This window comes from Macaca thibetana, chromosome 5 (genome assembly GCF_024542745.1).
Source record: "Macaca thibetana thibetana isolate TM-01 chromosome 5, ASM2454274v1, whole genome shotgun sequence".
NCBI lineage: Eukaryota > Metazoa > Chordata > Mammalia > Primates > Cercopithecidae > Macaca > Macaca thibetana.
Genome location: NC_065582.1, coordinates 80139731 through 80160398, shown reverse-complemented (window position 1 = coordinate 80160398; position 20668 = coordinate 80139731). Strand labels below are relative to the sequence as shown.

At 36.8% G+C, this 20668-nt stretch overlaps 2 protein-coding genes across 2 annotated transcripts in view; one reads left to right on the top strand and one right to left on the bottom strand.

The window, feature by feature from the left end:
- Positions 1-20668, top strand: part of MCUB (mitochondrial calcium uniporter dominant negative subunit beta) — a 1088652-nt gene that overhangs the window by 256083 nt on the left and 811901 nt on the right. The window lies entirely within an intron of this gene.
- The window catches only part of COL25A1 (collagen type XXV alpha 1 chain), a 490679-nt gene that overhangs the window by 24996 nt on the left and 445015 nt on the right, over positions 1-20668 (bottom strand). Inside the window, exons 21-25 of the mRNA XM_050791058.1 lie at positions 15277-15345; positions 12897-12941; positions 11611-11688; positions 3900-3944; positions 413-457 (exon numbers count right to left, since the gene is read on the bottom strand). Of these exons, the coding sequence (XP_050647015.1) occupies positions 413-457; positions 3900-3944; positions 11611-11688; positions 12897-12941; positions 15277-15345 (282 nt within the window). The remainder of the gene's footprint in view (positions 1-412; positions 458-3899; positions 3945-11610; positions 11689-12896; positions 12942-15276; positions 15346-20668) is intronic.

Genomic DNA, 20668 nt, shown 5'->3' with positions numbered 1-20668 from the left:
GGAAAACGTTGTCTAAATAAGGCATATAGGCAAGATTTAGTTTTGTGGAAGCTATCGTCACTGATTTGAATCTTGACATATTTGTATTAACTGACAAAAATTAGGCTGGTTTTATTAACTTGGTAATGATTTTACAAGTCTACTAAAAATTTGCAGGGGAGTCACTGGTAGGTTGATATAAGGTATTAAGAACCAGACTAAAGTATCATATGTCTTAGATATTTCTGCAAAGAAAACTAAGGTCTAATTTCAAACTAATTGCTTTTTAGAGTCAATGAAGTCTCTAGAACAAAGGGTTAAAAGAAAGAAGGTATCAAATATCAATGCTCATGACATTTTGGCTTCAAACCTACAATAAAAGTAGTAATCAAGAATGATGCTTTGAATAATAGTATATATCCATGAAAATTACCTGCTCTCCATCCATTCCTGGGATTCCTGGAGATCCTTGCTCTCCCTGTTAAGGTAAAAATAGATGACTTGCTTCCATTCTCATTGTTAACATACTGCACTACATAAAAAAACAATGCTAGTTGGTTAACAGTACAATTTGACTTTCAGCAAATGCATCATAACCCGAGAATATTCTGTTATAGCACATATCTAAACTAAGGGAAGTAATAATCTTTCTTCAAGATTATGTATAGTATTTATATGTAGCTAAGATCCAATGCTTTTAGTGTTTTTATTTTTTCTCCATGTGAGATGCAGGTTAAAACAGAGTGGTCAAAGAAAACTGATAGACATAATTTGATAGCTGACCATATCCTATAACAACAACCTATCTGCCTCAGTTAGTTAACTTTTTTCTTCATACAACCTCTGTATGATTTCTCTTACTTTCCAATTTCAGTAAAAAGGAAAACATAACAGTTAACCTAAAAAAATAAAATGCAAAGCCTCATGAATTTGCAACAATATTTTAATTGGCACAGTTCAAACAGTTAGTTACAAATTCATGATTGTGAGTGTGCAATTTCCAGAAAAGCCTCACTGAAGGATATCATAAATCAGATATCTTAATCTACATAAAATTACTTTTGAATCAATTCAATTTCTTTCACTGTGCCATGAATGAACTAATATTTACTATTCATGTTATGATTTATAAAGATTTTTGACAAACTCAAAATATAGAGATTTTTGTTTGCCTTTTCAAACTGAAGATGTTCCATTAAAAGCAAATTTATACAATATGCCAGAAAGTTAATCGAACAGTGAATGTTTAGTCACCTTTCAGTTTTGAAAAGTGACTAAATAAATTCCTTGAAAAGTAAGCATTATATTGTATCAATGAGTCATTTATGTGGATCCCATTACAAATATCCCTGAATCCCACACTGTGGAAACTTTGTAAAAACAGCTCTTCTGAGTGTGAGAGGCCTGCCTCACAGACAGATTTCCAACAGAGCTGACCGGAGCCTATATTTTCTAGAAAGGCCTGTTTGGTGATACTATAAACGACAATATTGAAATGGCTAGAGCTCCTTTCCCTGGTAAAAACTTTAAGAGCTATGAGGTACAGCATGAAATTTGAGCTTTCCAGTGTTTAAGGAAGGTATGATCTTGTGGTTATAAACAAATGAAGCAAGAACAGCAGTGGGGGAAGGGCCTTTTCTTATTTCAGATTTCCTGCTCTTTGTGGTAGCAGCAAAGTTTATTTTGCCACAAACAAGTCTGCTGAGGTTGGATACACCTGGCTAAGCCCTAGTTTCATTCAGAGTCTGAATACTTGTCAGCACTGTGGGTCCAATAATGATGGCTTTGCTAGGCTTTTCCCTTTAAAATATGACTCACAAGTGTTTAAAAGGAGAACATAATTCATGAGTTATTCATTTATCCTTCACCTCTCAAATGGGGTTTGTAAGAGTTATTTGATGTGTAGGGAATCAAACAATTCTTGTGTGATAAATGAAGGAGAAATGCTAATTGAGTAAGTTCCCATTCAGTCTGAGTTCCAAGATTAGAAGCGGTTCTATACTTGACTCAAGCTACATTTTGCTGTCGCTTGGTCATAGCTACATTCCACCCCAATTATCCCAACCTTCTCAAGGACAGATCATGAAACACATACAGGACTATATCAGCTAACACAAGATCTCAATTATAAGACCATTGTGGGGTGGGTGGGGGAGGGATGATAGCATACTGGGAAGGATGGCAAGGGTAGGAGGTAAGCGAGAATGACTCAACCCTCCTTCATATTGCTTGTCTAGATATTCGTCTGGGCAACTTCTTCCTGTCTTTCAGTTTCAACTCAAAGCCGCTCTTGGCTCTTAAGACTTAGAGGGACCTTCTATGCACTCACTCTATTAACAATTGTACCTTTACTTGCCTATCTCCCTCCCTAGGCCATAAGCCCTTTATTGGAATTTCTTTCTAGTATCCTTACTGGATATTAGTCCTTACCATAGAGTGGAGGCTCAAAAATTACTTACTGAATAACTGAATTAAGACATGAATAGCAACTGGATTGTAAAAACCAGGGGAATACAGGTTTTAGTGATACAGCTTTTTTTTTTTTTTTTTTTAATCTAGGAGGTCCTTTTTGCCTCTTTGGGTCAAAGAATGTGTGCCTTTGGGGCTTCTCTAGGCCTTTGGACTGTTGAGAAAAGTCCTAGAAACTTTTGAGGTTTGTGGGAAATAAGATACGTATTTAGCTTTGGGGACAATTTTGGTTCTGGAGTCTTAGTCAAGTGAGGAGGTGAAATAATGAACTTAGACCCTTGGTTGGTTCTACACAAAGGAAAAAAGAAATTGCAGATTTCCTTCTAGGATATCTAGTCCAGTTCACCAAGATATTACTGAATGGGGGTCCAGGCAGGGTTGCTCACCAAGAATAAAGATTATGTATAATTTTTTGTGTTATGTCTCTTAGGGACAAGAATGTGCTGGAGAAATAGAAAGTTAAAAATCCCACACCTTATATTAATGTTACACATGAAATCTATTTGAAATTAGGATCTATGTTCTAAATATATAGGCAAGGAGCTCAGTAATATTGTAATTTATATTCCTTTATATAATAGAAAAATAAATTTTCTATATACTAGATTTCTGTTTGTAAGTATCTTTAGAGAGTATGAAAGCTGATATGTGTGCGTGTGTGTTATGATAGACTTAGCAAATAAACTGCCCTAAGAAGCGTAAACAAAAGATGAATTTTGAAATAACTTGAATCTCCTACAAGAATCCAATGACGAAAGTCATATTTCAACACATGTAGCTCAGTTCTGAAAAGCCAGAATCACTCGCCATGTGTTAATTGATCAAACATGGTTGAATGACTAAGCTTCAGTTTGGAGGGATACAGCCATCAACAAAGTTTAGATATAAGCAAGCAATTCTAGCCTTCTACTATTTTTAGTTGGTATGTTTCATTAGATAAGATTTAAATGGCAAAATGTCTGAAAGTAAATAATAAAGACTGCATTATGAAAAATGATCCCTAAAGTTTTGATTTGTGAATGCACCATACTAAAACTTCCCTTACTCTTTTTATTAGAAAAGCATTAGAAGCAAGGATCTTTCTTGGTGTCAAATTAAATTTTCTCCAACCCTCCTTTAATTAAATATTTTCTTTTTTTCATACATCACATTTAGTGTTTCTTACATTTATAATTTCTGTGGAACTGTTTTCCCTTGTTTAATATTCTTTTTCTCAATGTCTTCCCCTAAATTAAATTTCTCTCTCTTCTTTTCCTATTTTCCCTAATTCTTTTCTAATTTCTATCTTCCTTTAGTCCAGACCTCAATTTCCTTTCTTCACTCTCTAAAACAATATTGCCGATCTCAGTTTCTTCAGCATTTTGCAAGACTGATTTTCAAAGATGCATATACTTAATGTGGGATTGTCTGCACTGTATGTGATAAATGGAAACAAGTAAATAAAGAATAACCTTTGGCCCTTGTAGTCCTTGAGGTCCAGGAGGCCCAGGAGGACCCTAAATCAAGAAAAAGCACAGTTTTTAAAAGTAGTAATTATATGTATCAAAATTCATGCCTTAAATAGGCACACTATACACTTCCCTTATTTCTATCGTAATCAGATATCCCCAAATATAAATTTGCAATGAGGAAAAATTTTTACTAGTTACATAATTAGAAAAACCCACCTATTTATATACTAACATATGAACACATTTGAGGTAAAGATAAGATGGAAGGTCTTTTGGGTAGATTCGGTAAGGCAATGTAAAATTGCTGCCATGCTCCACACTTATCCTATTGGGATGAATTAGCCTATGAATATTAGCTTTGTTTCTACATACGCTCCTTGCCCCTCCACCCCAAAGACTTTGATTTCCCAGACCCTACAGAATAAAGCTATATTGTTTAGATAAGTTCAGAGACTTTTAAGAAAATTAGCAATCACTTTTTTTCTTGACCTTTTCACTAAGCAGACAAAGTGATTCAACTGGAGCAAATGTAAAAGATTATTAATACAAGAAAACATAAAATTAAGTATCAGATAAAAACAATAGCTACATTAGTACCATTTTGACTGGCATGCATCAATACCAAATACAAAACCACAAACCACAGAAAGCATGCAATAGGAGTTACCGTGACAGTTAAGGTGGTAATCCTCTGTTGGGAAAATGTATTGACAAAGACAGAGTTATCTATTTTGTGTGCCAAAGTACAGTAATACATTTGTGAAATAATCAACTTTTTGAATATGTTTTGGCTACTGTGATCTTATAAGGAGTTGACAAGATACTGAGAACATATTTTCCTATCTTCAATACAGTATAGTTGTAGAGATTTTTTAAAAATTATTTTTAGAATCCTATTTTAAAAACCTATAGCTGAAGAAAAAGAATGTCAAAATTTTAATTCACCTGATTGAAAAAATTATGCAGTAAAGTTGTATATGCTAGAGGCTTGTCAGTATAATTGTGAACTGAGAAATTTTGCTATTGATAAAAGCTCTATTCTAGAGAGCACTTCATTATGAAAAACAGAAATACCCAACTGTATATTTTTCTCTTTTAGTCTGCAGCCCATTTGTTGCATTAAAACTAACTGTGTGTGTGTGTGTGTGTGTGTGTGTGTGCCATGACTAAAGATATTAGTCGACATGGAATTAATCTAATTTCTTTTTTTTTTGGCATTCCATTTTTTTGTGAACTTAATCAGAAAAACAAATGAGTTTTTAAAATTGATTGCTTGATTTATTATACTTAAGTTCTGGGATATATGTGCAGAACATGCACATTTGTTACATAGGTATACATGCATCATCGTGGTTTGCTGCACCCATCAACTCATCATCTACATTAGGTATTTCTCCTAATGCTATCCCTCCCCTTGCCCCCCATTCCCTGACATGCCCCAGTGTGTGATGTTCCCCTCCCTGTGCTCATATGTTCTCATTGTTCAGCTCCCACTTATGAGTAAGAACATGCGGTGTTTGGTTTTCTGTTCCTGGGTTAGTTTGCTGAGAATGATGGTTTCCAGGTTCATCCACATTCCTGCAAAGGACATGAACTCATTCTTTTTTATGGCTGCATAGTATTCCATGGTGTATATGTGCCACTTTTTCTTTATCCAGTCTATCATTGATGGGTATTTGGGTTGGTTCCAAGTCTTTGCTATTGTGAATAGTGCTGCAATAAACATACGTGTGCTGGTACCAAAACATAAGTAGACTGGTACCAAAACAGATATCTAGACCAGTGGAACAGAACAGAGGCCTCAGAAATATCACCACACATCTACAGCCATCTGATCTTTGACAAACCTGACAAAACAAGCAATGGGGAAAGGATTCCCTATTTAATAAATGGTATTGGGAAAACTGGCTAGCCATATGCAGAAAACTGAAACTGGACCCCTTCCTTACACCTTATACAAAAATTAACTCAAGATGGATTAAAGATTTAAATGTAAGACCTAAAACTGTACAAACCCTAGAAGAAAACCTAGGCAATACTATTCAGGACATAGGCAAGGGCAAAGACTTCATGACTAAAACACCAAAAGCAATGGCAACAAGAGCCAAAATGGATAAATGGGATCTAATTAAACTAAAGAGCTTCTGCACAGCAAAAGACACTATCATCAGAATGAACAGGAAACCTACAGAATGGGAGAAAGTTTTTGCAATCTATTCATCTGACAAAGGGCTAATACCCAGAATCTACAAAGAACTTAAATTTACAAGAAAAAAAACAACCCCCATCAAAAGGTGGGCAAAGGATATGAACAGACATTTTTCAAAAGAAGACATTTATGTGGCCAACAAACATATGAAAAAAAGCTCATCATCACTGGTCATTAGAGAAATGAAAATCAAAACCACAATGAGATACCATCTCATGCCAGTTAGAATTGCAATCATTAAAAAGTCAGGAAACAACAGATGCTGAAAAGGATGTGGAGAAATAGGAACACTTTTACACTGTTGGTGGGACTGTAATTTAGTTCAACCATTGTGGAAGACAGTGTGGCAATTCCTCAAGGATCTAGAACTAGAAATACCGTTTCACCCAGAAATCCCATTACTGGGGTATATACCGAAAGAATTAATCTAACTTCTTAAAGTGCTAGAGAACTGTAACAAAATATACTGTCTCAAAAGTCTTAATCTCTAAAACATAATTCCTGATCCATGAATCATATTTTTGAATTAACATTTTCTGGTCTAAGTTCTGTGCTGAGAGTTCTATGGGGTTGATAACCACTTTATGAACTCACAGAGGGGAGAACGTTTCCTTTACGGAATCTGGTCATAGAGAAACATTATTCAATTACATTTAAACTTGTAGATATCCGTTGAACGCCATCCTTGTGTTTTCCACTATTCCACTCCAATTTCTGATTTGAGCTGTTGTTACTGTTTTTTTTTTTTTTTTTTAATTGTTGTAAAAGGTAAAATGTCCACAAACTGGGGGCAAGGTTATAAGGAAAAAGTAAGGTCCCAGAATTTTCCATCACATCCGTGTAACATAATTCCATTCAGTTTATTCTTCAGGGATTCACCTAGAACAAGAACTGGATTTGTAGTTATGAGAAAGGTACTTTTTTGTTGGTGTTGTTCCTACAGTGCAGATAAGTCATTAAACAAGGCTATTAGAAAATTAAGGAGTAGAAATAATTTCTTTATCATTGCCTTCCAATGACATGTTACTTTTTTTTTTTTTTTTTTTTTTTTTTTTTGACACGGAGTCTCGCTCTGTCACCTAGGCTGGAGTGCAGTGGCACGATCTCGGCTCACTGCAAGCTCCACCTCCCAGGTTCACGCCATTCTCCTGCCTCGGACACCCGAGTAGCTGGGACTACAGGCACCCGCTACCACGCCTGACTAATTTTTTGTATTTTTAGTAGAGACGGGGTTTCACCGTATTAGCCAGGATGGTCTCCATCTCCTGACCTCGTAATCGTCCCGCCTCAGCCTCCCAAAGTGCTGGGATTATAGGCGTGAGCCACCGCTCCCTCCCTGCATGTTACTTTTTAACTAGAAAACAGGATTATAAAGCCCTAAAAAGGAAAGGGAGCTTCAAATTTGAGCTCTCTGAGGTTTTCCAACATGTGCCATATATTAATTCATTTTTTACCTGAACATAATGGTAGTTTGTATTTTTTATATTTAAGGATAACAACATGTTTAATAATGAGCTGCAAAATAAAAGATTATTATTAATGGTAACTGACCTAACAGATGGAGTTTAAATGATTTTGTTAAATAACTATGTTTGTGAAACTTTAAAATTGTATAGTGTTCCATCCAGCTAATAGAAAAACAAATGACAATAAGCTGAGCTAACTTCACAAATACATAGTCTTGACTACCATCTGGAAGCACCAGTATGCAGACACACAGAGAAGTCCTAACGATGTGGCTCACTGTGCATTTCTGATATGTGGCAAATTTAAGTTAAAGCTATATAAACTCAGCAGGATTCTGTCCTGAACTCAAATAATGAATTGAAAACCAGAATTTTTGGTGGTGATGGAGAAAGACATGCCATTCGCTAGTGAGACACGATGTGAGATGGGAGGCATGAACTACAGAAACTGCAAATTGGGTAAAGCCCAGCAGCCTGCTTTGTGATTTATTCCCTGAAATGTTTATCTGAATCTCTTTAGAATTAAAGGTTATTTTCTTTCATTTCTCATAATGGTGAAAGCTTAAACTCGCCCATGATTCATACTAGAGAACAGGTTTGGTTTAGATGGCAATGAGAATTTTTTTAAAGAGTCAGTTAGGAAACAGAGGTTTTACTGCTAATTTGTGGAAATTTAACCACCTTAAATAAAAATAAATAGCTTATGGCAATGTTTATGTAAATCACAATCTTCAATAGAGGCAACAGTCAAATTTTATATTTCTAATATGGTATGATTATAACTGTAATATACTTCTACTTATCTGATTATCCTAGAGTATTTGTAGCAGATTGCTTTAAAAGGGGTAATAATGACATACCTGCAAAAGTGTAAATATCCATCACTAGTTAGAGAATTAGAAGAATAAATGTCTACTATCTCTTCTCAATCTAATGTATTAATTTTATGAGGGACTCAATTCACTAGAGCACTATGTTAGGAAAACCAATAGTTTTGATGTGAAAAGATAACTATAAGCAAGGCAAATAGTTGCCTAACAACCAACCCCATAAGAAGAATAAACCTTTAGGTTGAGACATAAGCATGAACTAGTGAGGGATATTGATTGTTTTGTAGTCATATAGAATTAAAGATGAGAAAAAGAAACAGAGGTATCTTTTCATATCGAGATATAGGTGTCACATTTTTTAAAAAGTACAATGCTTTTAGGCATATCAGTAGAAAGTGCTCAGAAGCTCTGAGAAATCACCCTAAGAATAGTATTAGGTTTTGTGGACTTACAGAAAAACATTTATTCCAATAACATCCTCATTTTGCAGATAAGATCAATGAAGTATAGATACATTAAGCAATTTCCCCTAAATGACTGAGCTAATAAAGGGGAGATCAAAATAGAGATTTCCATTTTAGACTAAGGATAGCTTGCCTCATGCCAGGCCCAGTTCATGCAAAGAATGCTTTGAGAACTTGATCACAATGTTGCAGAAAAATGCCCAATTATATTGGAGCAGTTCTTGGAGGATAAAAAAGTAGATACCCCTTAAAGGTGGTAGCAAGAATTATGGGGCCATTGGAAGTAGTTCAAGGGCAATTTACAACATTGCTAATAAGCTAAGTTTTTAAAAAGTCCCTATATTTTATAAGAACTTTGAAAACACAGTAGGCACACCAAAACTTTGTGTTCTCTGTCTCCCTTTCTTTCCTTAAATAGTTATCAACTTGTGGGGAAAAGGGAACAATTTAGAAAACTAGTTCTAGAACTTGACAGTAGCCCAGAGGCCACTGATTACGTTGAATCCAGTTACACAGAGGAACACTAATTCAAGCTCTTGACTAAAGATACTGTCCAAGCAACACTTCTCCAAGCAGTAAACATGCTTCTCTTTGTATTTTACCAGAAGAAAAAGAATGAAAAGGCCAAAAAATAGGCTGAGCTGAAGATAGATTTAAAAAAAAAAAAAAGACTTAGTACTGTACTAGTTAAAAATGATAGTTGTAGCAAAGAACCTATTAGAGGTACAGATCTGTCATAATTAGATTGTGTTAGTAAAATCATAAAGATGGAAAAATCAAACAGGTACAAAGTGGCAGAGAAATATTTAAAACAACTAATTTGGCTTACAAGCAAAGAAATGGCTTGTACATGAGTTAAGTATACTTATTCAACCAATAACCGTTTATTTAATATTTACATATCTAGACAATATAAGCATAAAATGTTTTTCTATCACTAAGCTTACAATCTCATAAGAGGTAAGACTAAAATCAACTATGGAGTTTGATTTTCAATGGTAAACCACCAGAACCCCACTACTAATGTTTTAAAGGATTAAGAGGAAGAACTCATTTGAGTGGCAGCAGTGGATTGATGTGTAGAATTTATATGGGAAAGAAAGGAAAGAAGAGTGGGATGAACACAGGCAAAAAGGGGGAGATTTGTATGGATATGATAAAAATGATTATTCCAGGGGAGACTTGCTGTGGAGAAATGAAAAGTTCTCCACAGGAAGGGCATGACTATAGAGGCTTAAGATGGAGAAGCTTTGGCTTGATAGAGTAGGCAGAAGGGGGTCATTAGGTTTCTGAGCAAATTAGAAGCATCAAAGCCATGATCGTTTATAAAAATTAATCTTGGAGTGATACACAAGATGAATTAGAAGGACAAGGAGGTACTAGGGAAAGAGTCATTGGTCAGGGAGTTGTTGCTGTATTAGGCATGAAGTAAACAGGATGTGGACTCAGTTGGGAATGGAAAGAACAGGCAATCTCAAGAGATACTTTGAAAAAGGGAATAGAAGCCCCTTGGTGAGATAGAATAAGTAAAGGACTAAGAATAGTTTAAAAATTGCTCTAAACTTTCTATTCCCCCAAAATCCAGATTCACGGTATCACTAACAGAAACCGGTTACTTAAAAAAGGGACTCATTAGGTAGGTGGGAAAGGTAACCAGTATAATTGTGTGTATTGGTGGAAGTTGATAAAGCATTCATACATCCATAATGAAAATATTCTTGGACAGCTGGGAGCATACACAGATTATATCTGGAGATGAAAGAATTGAGAGCCATAATGTGGAAGAACACAGAGGGAGTGGCTGTACCAAGAAAAGATCAGAGATTTGAGGATACTAGGGAATAGACAGAGAAATTAGAAACACCAAAATACAGGTGATACGCCAGAGAAGAAAAATAGAAAAAATGAAATGAAAGTGGAAGGTCAGAGAGACACAAAAAAAGTTTCAAAAGGAAGGTGGTTTGATATCAATATCACAAAAAGGTCAGGGGTGATGAGTCCAGTGGACTTGACGTAGAGGTTATCGTTGACCTTTGTAAGAGAAGCGGCAACAGAATGATGATAAAGGCTAGAATGCAGGAGTCTAAACATGAAAAGAATGAATAGGAAGCAAAGGTGATAGAGACAAGCCACATAGTCGATTGCTTACTTAATGAGATGAAAAGAATTATATGGTAGCAATAATAAGAAATACTTATAGAGAGCTTACTATGTGCTTACTCCTATACTAACAGTATAATATATATTGTGCCATTTGGTCTTCTCAATAACGCTATGAGGCAGATACTGCTACCATCCTCGTTCTGTAGACAGGGAAACTGAGGCACAGAGAAGTGAAATAACTTACCCTAGGTCACACATTTAGTAAGCAAGAGAGCTGAGATTTGAATGCAAGCAGCTCCAGCCCCAGAGGCACAGAGCTCTTGATTGCCTTGCCACGCTCCCTCTGCAAGCAAGGAGGCAAAACTTGGCCAAACTAACACAAGGTTTATCCCTCATAAGGCTTAACTATATCTGAAGGTGGAAGGGAAAGGAAAGAAAGGATGGAAAAATGCTACAAAATAAAGAAGATAAACTGGGGCAGAGAGAAGGGGATGGGTTCTTGAGAACAGGGAGAAGGGGTGCCTTGAGCAGTGGAGTCCTCTGAGGATAGAGGGTGTGGAAGCTCATATTTGCACACATTACATGGGTGCTCCTCAGCATCCTTCTCAGTGTATGTCAGGGCAGGGAACAGTCACTTGCCTGTAAGGCTTCGTGGAGGTTGCCGTTGTAGTCTATGATCTCAGTGGCTCCTTGATCCCCTTTTTGACCAGGTGGACCCTATGACAAAACCAATCAAGGGAAAATCATGGGTATTAGCTTAGCATGTAGGGTGGACTATGGCAGAAACAGAAACACAATTCACAGGTCTCTCTGACCATCATTTCCCTACTAAGGCCCAACTGTACTTTAGAATATATAAATAATTATGTTCAAAATGTATCCTTATTTCAAAGGAGGAAAACCACTTCTTATATCCTGTTTTTGGTAGGTCCAAGATATGAAATCTGATTAAAAAACAATTTAATTTTTGAAACTATTTTCTGAAAATTACAATATAGGCTACCCTGATGTGACCTGTACAATTTTATTTGCTTTATTCACATTTATTAAAGCATTCTCTAACCTTTTGTTCCTCATCCATACTTCATATATTGCTTCCTCATTCTTTTTTTGAGATGGAGTCTCGCTCTGTTGCCCAGGCTGGAATGCAGTAGCGTGATCTCGGCTCACTGCAACCTCTGCCTCCTGGGTTCAAGCAATTCTCCTGCCTCAGCCTCCCATGTAGCTGGGATTACAGGCACGCACCACCATGCCCAGCTAATTTTTCTATTTTTAGTAGAGACGGGGTTTCACCATGTTGGGCAGACTGGCCTTGAACTCCTGACCTCAGGTGATCCACCAGCGTTGGTATCCCAAAGTGCTAGGATTACAGGTGTGAGCCACTGCACCTGGCCCTCATTCTTTAAAAAGATAGAACATTGTTCTGTAGAAAAATGTTGGCTTTCCCATCAGGAATGAATGCCACATTAAACCAAATAGGGAACAAACAATAGAATACATGTATATTTTTAAGACTTCTACCCTACTTACTAGATCTGCTACTTAACTTCCATTAGTCATGTCATAATTCCCTGACGTTTTTTAAAAAGGACGCTGAACATATGGGTTATTGCTTTCTTTATAATTGAGTTAATTGAAAAGTGGAAAATTCTATTAGCTGGATGGAAACAGACGGAAAGTAGACAGGGGGAGTTCTTTAGACCTTCTCAAAGAAACTTAGTTTATGTGTTGGAATCCCTACAATCACTGCTTCTGGTGAGGAAAATAAAGGAGGTAGGGGCGTTTCAGGAATAATTACAGTAGTCTACCTCCAATACTGTTATGAGTATTATTAATACAGATGTCATATGAGTAGCCATGCAGACATGAATTCAAATCTGGGATTGTAGGAAACAAAAGTTTAGATGGATGAGAGGAACACTCACCCTTGGTCCCTGAGCTCCAGAGTCCCCTTTGTCTCCACGATCCCCCTTTTCCCATTGGAAAGAGAAAAAACTTAATTAGAAGTGGGAGAGTCTAGAAATCTCTCATCTAAGAATGTATTTATACCATACAGAAGCACCTTTAATATGAACCTCTGAAGTGAAAAATAACAGCAACCACCACCAAAATGCAAATGCTTTTTTTAAGATACAGCTTGAAAAGAACTAAAATTTCTTTTTAAAAAAAAATCCCTTTTCAGGTAATAGAGTATCTTGAAACAACAATATATATGGTAACTGTCTCACTAGGTAGGATCTGCAAAGGCAAAGCAAGTGGTTTCTATGGCACCCAAAGCAAGCTTTTACCTTGCAGATTGAGCCATGTTCTTCCTTTTTATGAAGAGATTTGGGGCAAAGGGAAAAAGAGCCAACAATTGTGTTGTTTTTCCTCTGAGAAGAAAAGTATAGATAATTGGGACAGGAAAGGAGTAGAGAGCTCATTCTAGGGAGAATTAGGAAAGGAAGGTCACAGGCTAGGCCTCCCTCGGATGATGGGAATCTAAGGAAAAGTTCATCTGTAGGTATAGGCATTTTAACACTCAGACAGTGCTGAAGTGGACAGCAGCCAGCTGGAACAGGTTGGCAGGGCTGAAGGTCAGAGGCAGGGCAAACCCAACGCTCTTTTTTCAGTGCAATATGAAATTTATCTGAAGTTTCATTGATGGTGGCATTACCTCAATTGTAGAGCAGGAGGAATAGTCTAAGCCCTCAAAATTCTTAGAAATGTAAACTGAAACTTTGGAGAAGAGATTTGAACCTATGTAGATTTAAAGGTTCTTTAAAACAGCCTTAAATTGATAGGGTTCTTTTTCTGTATAGACTTCAAAGCATTTTTATACGTCTTTCTACAGATTCCCATAAACTGGGTAAGGATGAATAAAGATAAGCAGGAAAAAGGATTATAATTCTTCCCATCCACAGTATCCTAATAACATTGATCATAATAAATTTGCTATGAATGAAGCATTAATAATCTTTGCTCTCTATTTTCTTCATCTTGCACACATTTTTTTCCATGTTAGTAGCTAACAGCATTTTAAATAACATGATTCTGCTGACACTATATATGTTATTGCAGATAGTATAAAGAGTATGATATAGAGGAGAATTTCAATTGGCAGTAAAATTTTAATGCAATGAAGGCAGTCAATTAAAAAACAGAGTATAATTTGAGCATTTATCACAAAGATAGCCAGGAAATGAAAAATTAGATTATACAACACATAATTTAAGGAAAGTTCTTAATTTTTTTCAAAGAAGCTATTCCTATGAAATAGGAAATACAACTTTTCTTAAGGAATTTTCTGAAGCACAAGACTATGCAAAAACAAGCAAGATGAAATAAATGTATTGTTTTGAGATATCATCATAGAGCTACTGCAATCCATTTTGCAGTAAATATTGCAATTCCACTGTGTGAAAGAGTTTAATCTAAAACATGAAAAACATGCCTCTGTGGCAAAGGTAAAAAGCACAGATCTTGAAGGCCTCATGTTATATTTAAATGGTTATCTGGTTACTGACCTTTGACCCCTTTGGGCCTCTACTTCCTGATTCACCTTGTTTCCCCTATTACAGGAGAATAAGAGTATGAAAAAGATAAAATTATAGAGGAGATAAGAACAGAAGAAAAGAAATTAGCAGTCACTCAGAATAACGAAGAAAAATGGAAACACTTTATTTTAACTGCCTCAATATATGGCTCTACAGAATGTTGGTTATTATAATACTAAACATAATTATCATCACTATATCATCAGTTCATTCCATTATTCTGAAGGCTGCCCTCCCATCAGTGGATGAGAAGAGTTCTGTGAACAATTCTCATTAGTCTCAACAGTGTTGGCCTGCATCAATTTCCTTTTCATCAAAGAGTAAATCGTTTCCTGTGTCTCCAGGATGGGCTATTAAAATAAAGTGTGACCATACTAGTTTGTAGAAAGTTTAAATGAATAAGGTTAAACAGTCAAATAAGTCCTTAGCTCTAATATTTTCAAGGTGTTACGCTCCATTAAGTTACCATAGAAACTAACACAGCACTTATCAACAGGGATTTTTTTCTCAGTAAGTTTTAATATACATTGAGTGATAATGTGTTAATATGACAGCACTTCTTTTACATTTGGATATGCTATCAGTTTGCTCACTGAACAGAGTAAACAGGGTGAGATGAATTGTAAAATCTCTTTTGAAAAGAACCAGTTGGTGCGCATTTCAACAAACTATTTGTGATTTGGGTTGTTTTAATACCTGTTGAGAATGTTTTAGTTTTTTGTCAAATCAAGCCAGAGAATGGTTATTTTCCAATGTAAGAATAACTGACCTTTGGTCCAGGGGCTCCGGGTTCCCCTCGCTCACCTCTTCCAGGAGGTCCTGCTTCCCCCCGTTCACCCTGTCACAAATTGCAAAACAGGTAAGTGGCCATTCCCCTAACCCAGGCTGGTCCCTGTAGATTAATAAATGAGTTGAATGAAACCAAATAAAGCAGAGAGTTTTCACTGATTTACCCAGTACCCAGCATTTTATTAATCTCTTTACATGAATTACTCATTTTATAATCAAAACAATTTGTGATGGTTAATTTTAGGTGTCAACTTGACTGGATTAAGGGACACATAGCAAGATAATAAAGCATTGCTTCTGGGTGTGTCTGTGAAGGTGTTAATGGAGGAGACTGGTGGGTGAGTCTATTGACTGAGTGAGGAAGATTTACTTTCGATGTGGGGCAGCACCATTAAATCTGCTGGGGGCCCGGATAGAAGAGGAAAGGCAAACTCTCTCTTCCGGAGCTGAGAGCTCTTCCTCTCAGTCCTGGGACATCAGAACTCCAGGTTCTTGTCTCTGGATTTTGGGACTTGCACCAGTGCCCCTCAGGCTCTCATGCCTTCAGCCTCAGACTGAAAGTTACACCATCTGCCTCCCTGGACCTGAGGCTTTCCAACTTGGACTGAGCCATGCTACTGTCAACCCAGGGTCTCCTCCAGCCTGCAGATAGCCTGTTCTGGGACTCAGCCTCCACAATTGCATGAGCCAATTACCCTAATAAATCCCCACTCATCTATCTATCTCCCTGGATATATCCTATTGGTTCTGTCTCTCTGGAGAACCTTGACTAATATGCAATTATCCAATGTTTGTATTATCATCCCCATTTTATGGATAAGGAAATGGTTTGGTAAATGCCTGTCAAATAGCCATGTTGATAAATAGAAAGACCTTTAAATGGAATTGATAAAGACCATCATTATACCTCAAAATAGGAACGAATATCCATTTTCATTCTGTAGTCACTTTTTAAGCACTGCTGGCAAGAAGCATGGCAAAGTGGTTAAGTTCCTGGCTCTGTAATCCAGCATCTTAGGTTTTACTCCTGGCTCTGCTATTTATCAATTCTGCGTTCTAGGGTAAGTTAGTTAGGTTCTGTATACCTCAGTTTCCTCTGTAAAATGGACAAAGTTAATAGTACTCATCTCATAGTTTATGAATGTAAAAGTGTTCAGAATGATGCTAGCCACACTGGTTTTACAGTTTTTTAAATATATTCATATCTCTGTGAAGTATAAATATGGCTACTGTCCTCAAGGACCTAGTGATGTTAGGCAGACAAGAGCCGCAAAAAACCAAAATAGTTCAGGATTAAGGAGTAATATAAGGCCATATATGACAGAAGGGGAATCCCCATTCATTTCTGTTATTGTGGATTGGATCCCTGGAGGTGAGACTTGAATTGTGTCCTGAAGTATGAGTAGGGTTTATTTCATAATTGTTGCTGTTGATGACTGTAGCATGGATGAGTGCAGGAACTGCACAAAACACTTTACATGCATTATCCTATTTAATCCTCAGGATAGATGAGAAAAGTTTTATCATCCATATTCTACAGATGAGGAAGCCAAAGTTTGGAGAGGTTAAGTAACTTGTTCGAAGTCACAAAGCTTTTAAAGTGGGTAAAACTGATTGTACTCAAACTTCAATTTTTGCATAAATGTTTTAAATGTACATCTTTGCACATCTTTGATCATTTTCTCAGGATAAATTCCTAGTTGGAAAATTGCTAGGTCAAAAAGTATGAGTATTTTTAAAAACTTGCTAAATTGCCCTCCAGGAAGATGGTACCTTTTAATACTCCCTAAACACAGAGTAAAGAGTGTCTGGCTTCTTGCATAAGGGGCAGAATTTCAATCATCAAACATTTAGAATTCAGACTGTTGATGACACATTTATGGATGAAAGAGGTGCTCTCCTCACTGAAGGAAATACTTCATCTTGGAAAAGATAAGAAAATAGAATTGGATCTGTGGTGGGTCATGTAGGACTTTAAATTCCAAGATCCTTATCTGTATCATGCCCACTTTGGGAAGCTTTTGTGGTTTTGTAGGGGAGGCGGGATAGGTTAGTCAAGGGTTAAGAAAGACAGGAGGCAAGAGTTAAAGACTCAGTCGGCTTCTCAACAGCAACTGAAGAGGTTGTGAAAATGGAGAGGTTGAGAGAAAGATAAGGGACTTCTCTAGATACAGGAGATAGACACAATGGCCCAGAAACGAAAGGACTTTTTGCTTTTTGTCATCCCCCACCCCATTACCCTGTTGAGTGAGACTAAGGAGCTTCTATTGGTATATGAAAATTATTAAAAAACTGTAAAGTATTTGGTGTTTCTTTTAATATTTTACTTTAAGAATTACAGAAAAATTCTAAAACAGTCCACTATGAAAACCCCTTAAAAATCATTTATCTGTAGTTTGCCACAAGAATGAAGTCTATACATCTTTACTTTTTAACATTTATATATTTTTAGAGAGGGGATCTTGCTATGTTGCCTAGGCTGGAGTACAGTGGCTATTCACAGGCACTATCATAGCACACTACAGCCTCAAACTCCTGGCCTCAAGTAGTCCTCTGGCCTCAGCCTCCTGAGTAGGTAGGATGACAGGTGTGCACCACCACACCCACCTAGAATCACTTTTTGTTACATCCCTTATTAGTTCCCTATCACTCTCTGAAATCATATTATTTATTTGTTTACTTCTTTCCCTCCTTCCATCTGTTCCTCACCCACACTGCAATGTAAGCTTCAGGAGAATAGAAACTGTTGCTGTTGCATTTACTTCCCATGCTTAAATGTAGAAAAATACTTGGTAAAAACATTGGCAAATTAATGAATAAACGGTATTAGTGAAAGTATTCTAAAATATTCTGACTATAGCCCCATTTCTTTTCTTTTCTTTTTTTTTTTTTTAGGCAGGGTCTCACTCTGTCACTCAGAATGGGGTGCAGTGGTGTGATCTTGGCTCACTGCAACCTCTGCCTCCTGGGCTCAGGTGATCCTTCCACCTCAGCCTCCTAAGTAGCTGGGACTACAGGCATGCGCCACCATGCCCAGATAATTTTTGTATTTTTAGTGGAGATGGGGTCTCGTCACATTGCCTAGGCTGGTCTCAAACTCCTGGACTCGAGCAATCTGCCTGCCTCAGCCTCCCAAAGTGCTGGGATTACAGGCGCAAGGCACCATTCCCAGGCTCCTCCCCCCATTTTCTTAGCCTGATCTAGGTCCCTCTCAGGTACTAATGTAGGTACAAAAGATGCAGCATTTTTTGATGCCATTACACATCTTCCTTGATTATAATCTCTCTTCACTGTGTTGGGAATAAGAAACATAGTCTTAGCTACTTTTTAAATCTGAATTTAGTGATACAAATCCAGATTGTCTACACAAGTAGAAGAGTGGTGTTCAGCTAAAAGAGATTTTTAAAATAATCATGACTTTCCCATTATCATACTGAACCAACCATAACATTTATACTTAGCATATGTGGATTCAACACGAATTAGATATTTAAATAATATTCATGTGTGTATACATGTGCACGTGCATGTTGCTGTTTTAATAGCTGATTTAAGGTAGGTAATTCAGCTGACAATTAACCTCAAAGTAATGTTAGTAAAATGAATTTCCTATCCATATCCCCTCAGAGGAAATACAAAATAGGTACAGTACATTCTTTACTTTTATTTGGGGTTCAGAGTAGTATCTGTTATATGAGTACCTGGTCTATAAAATCATGCTAGGTTCTTCATAACAGTAATTAATGTTGATTTTATGCCTCTATGTCTGGAACTTTTTCTGAAACTGCAGAATAGTTTAAAATCAGGTAACTAAAGAAAAGATATTTAGGAATGAACTCCACTCTCTACTGCTTGTGTTTTTTCTATTTTCCCTTGTATAGCACACAAAATGCCACACACGCTTTTAGATCCAGTTCACGCCTGGCTTTCTCCTTCATTGACCAGGCCTCCCTTTCTTTGTGTATCACGCCCATCTGCGAGGCTGCCTTCTTTCCTCCCCTGGCTCTGAGGCTGCAAGCCTGAATAAATACAACAGTTCTTGTATTAACAGGGAACGCTCATTATTTTCTTGCTCTCACTCTCTCTTTTTATTCCAGAAAGACATTTCTTGTGTGAATCTGCTCAGGCTAAAACAGGCATTCCTCATATTTTGTTAATAAGCCTGACAGCTCATTATGTGAAGAAATTTCTTAAGAAAACAATTTTGCATAATCCGATGGAGTTTCAGTCCCCCCTAGGACACACATAGTTTCCATTTACTAGGTTTAGAGTTATTTTCACTTGACCAGAAGAAATGAGGACCCTTCTGTCAGAACAGACCATGAACATATTTCTGCAACTCTTGGAAATCATCCCTGGCTTATTTCTGTTGAATGCAATACACATTGAGGCAAAGACTGCTGTGGTTTAAAAATAAAAGAATGTAGTTTGATGTAATTTTGCCCTTTCTTTGATTCATGAGTCTGTCATGAGTAAAGTTCCATCATCAGAGCTATACTTTTTATGTCTTTCAGGGTAGATTAAAAGAGAACTCTGGGTCTGACTGTATTCATAGCAGCATTTTTTTTTTTACATGGCAGCACACAGATTTTGCTTTTAGAGCCCTCTCTAGAGTTGCCAAGCAGAAGATCATGAGATGGTTTTCATTATAGAATATTTTTGCAGACATTATTCAGAGTAGATCCTTTTGGGATGAGGCACTTAGGAATCTATATGACATCAGTACTTGCCTTTGAAATCTGGGGAGTAATGGGAATTGTAATAACCTTTGATTTACAAGTATACCCTGAAAATGGTGATGAGGAGCAGCAGTTAATGAGTTCTATCTCTCCTCCTCAGAATTCCTCTACTTTTCCATATGGCCGGGAGGCTAATAGCATCCTATCAGTTTAGGAGCAATTTGGGGGACAAGTGGAACAACTAAAATATTCCACCATCCTGTTGTCTTGCCTAAGGCTTTCTAGAATTAACTTTCCACTACTCAATATTAAACACAGTGGTCCCATTAGAAGTGTTAGTAATAGGTAGGTTAAGCTGCTTTCATTCTCTATTAGGCAAAAATATCTGGCAACCTAAATTATGAAGTTATCCCACATTTCTTTCAACATAGTAGACTAAAAATATATGATAAAAATTTCAGAAAGAAGAAATCAAGCAGGAAAGAAGGAGGGAGGGAGGAAGAAAAGAAAGAAAGAAAATAAAAGAAAGAAAAAGAAAGAAAGAAAATAAAGAGAGAAGAAAAGAGAGAGAAAGAAAGGAAGAAAGAAAGAAGGAAGGAAGGAAGGAAAGAAAGAGAGAGAGAGGGAGGGCAGGAAGGAAGAAAGGAAGGTAAGAAGGAAGGAAGGAAAAGGGAAGGAAGGAAAGGGAAGGAA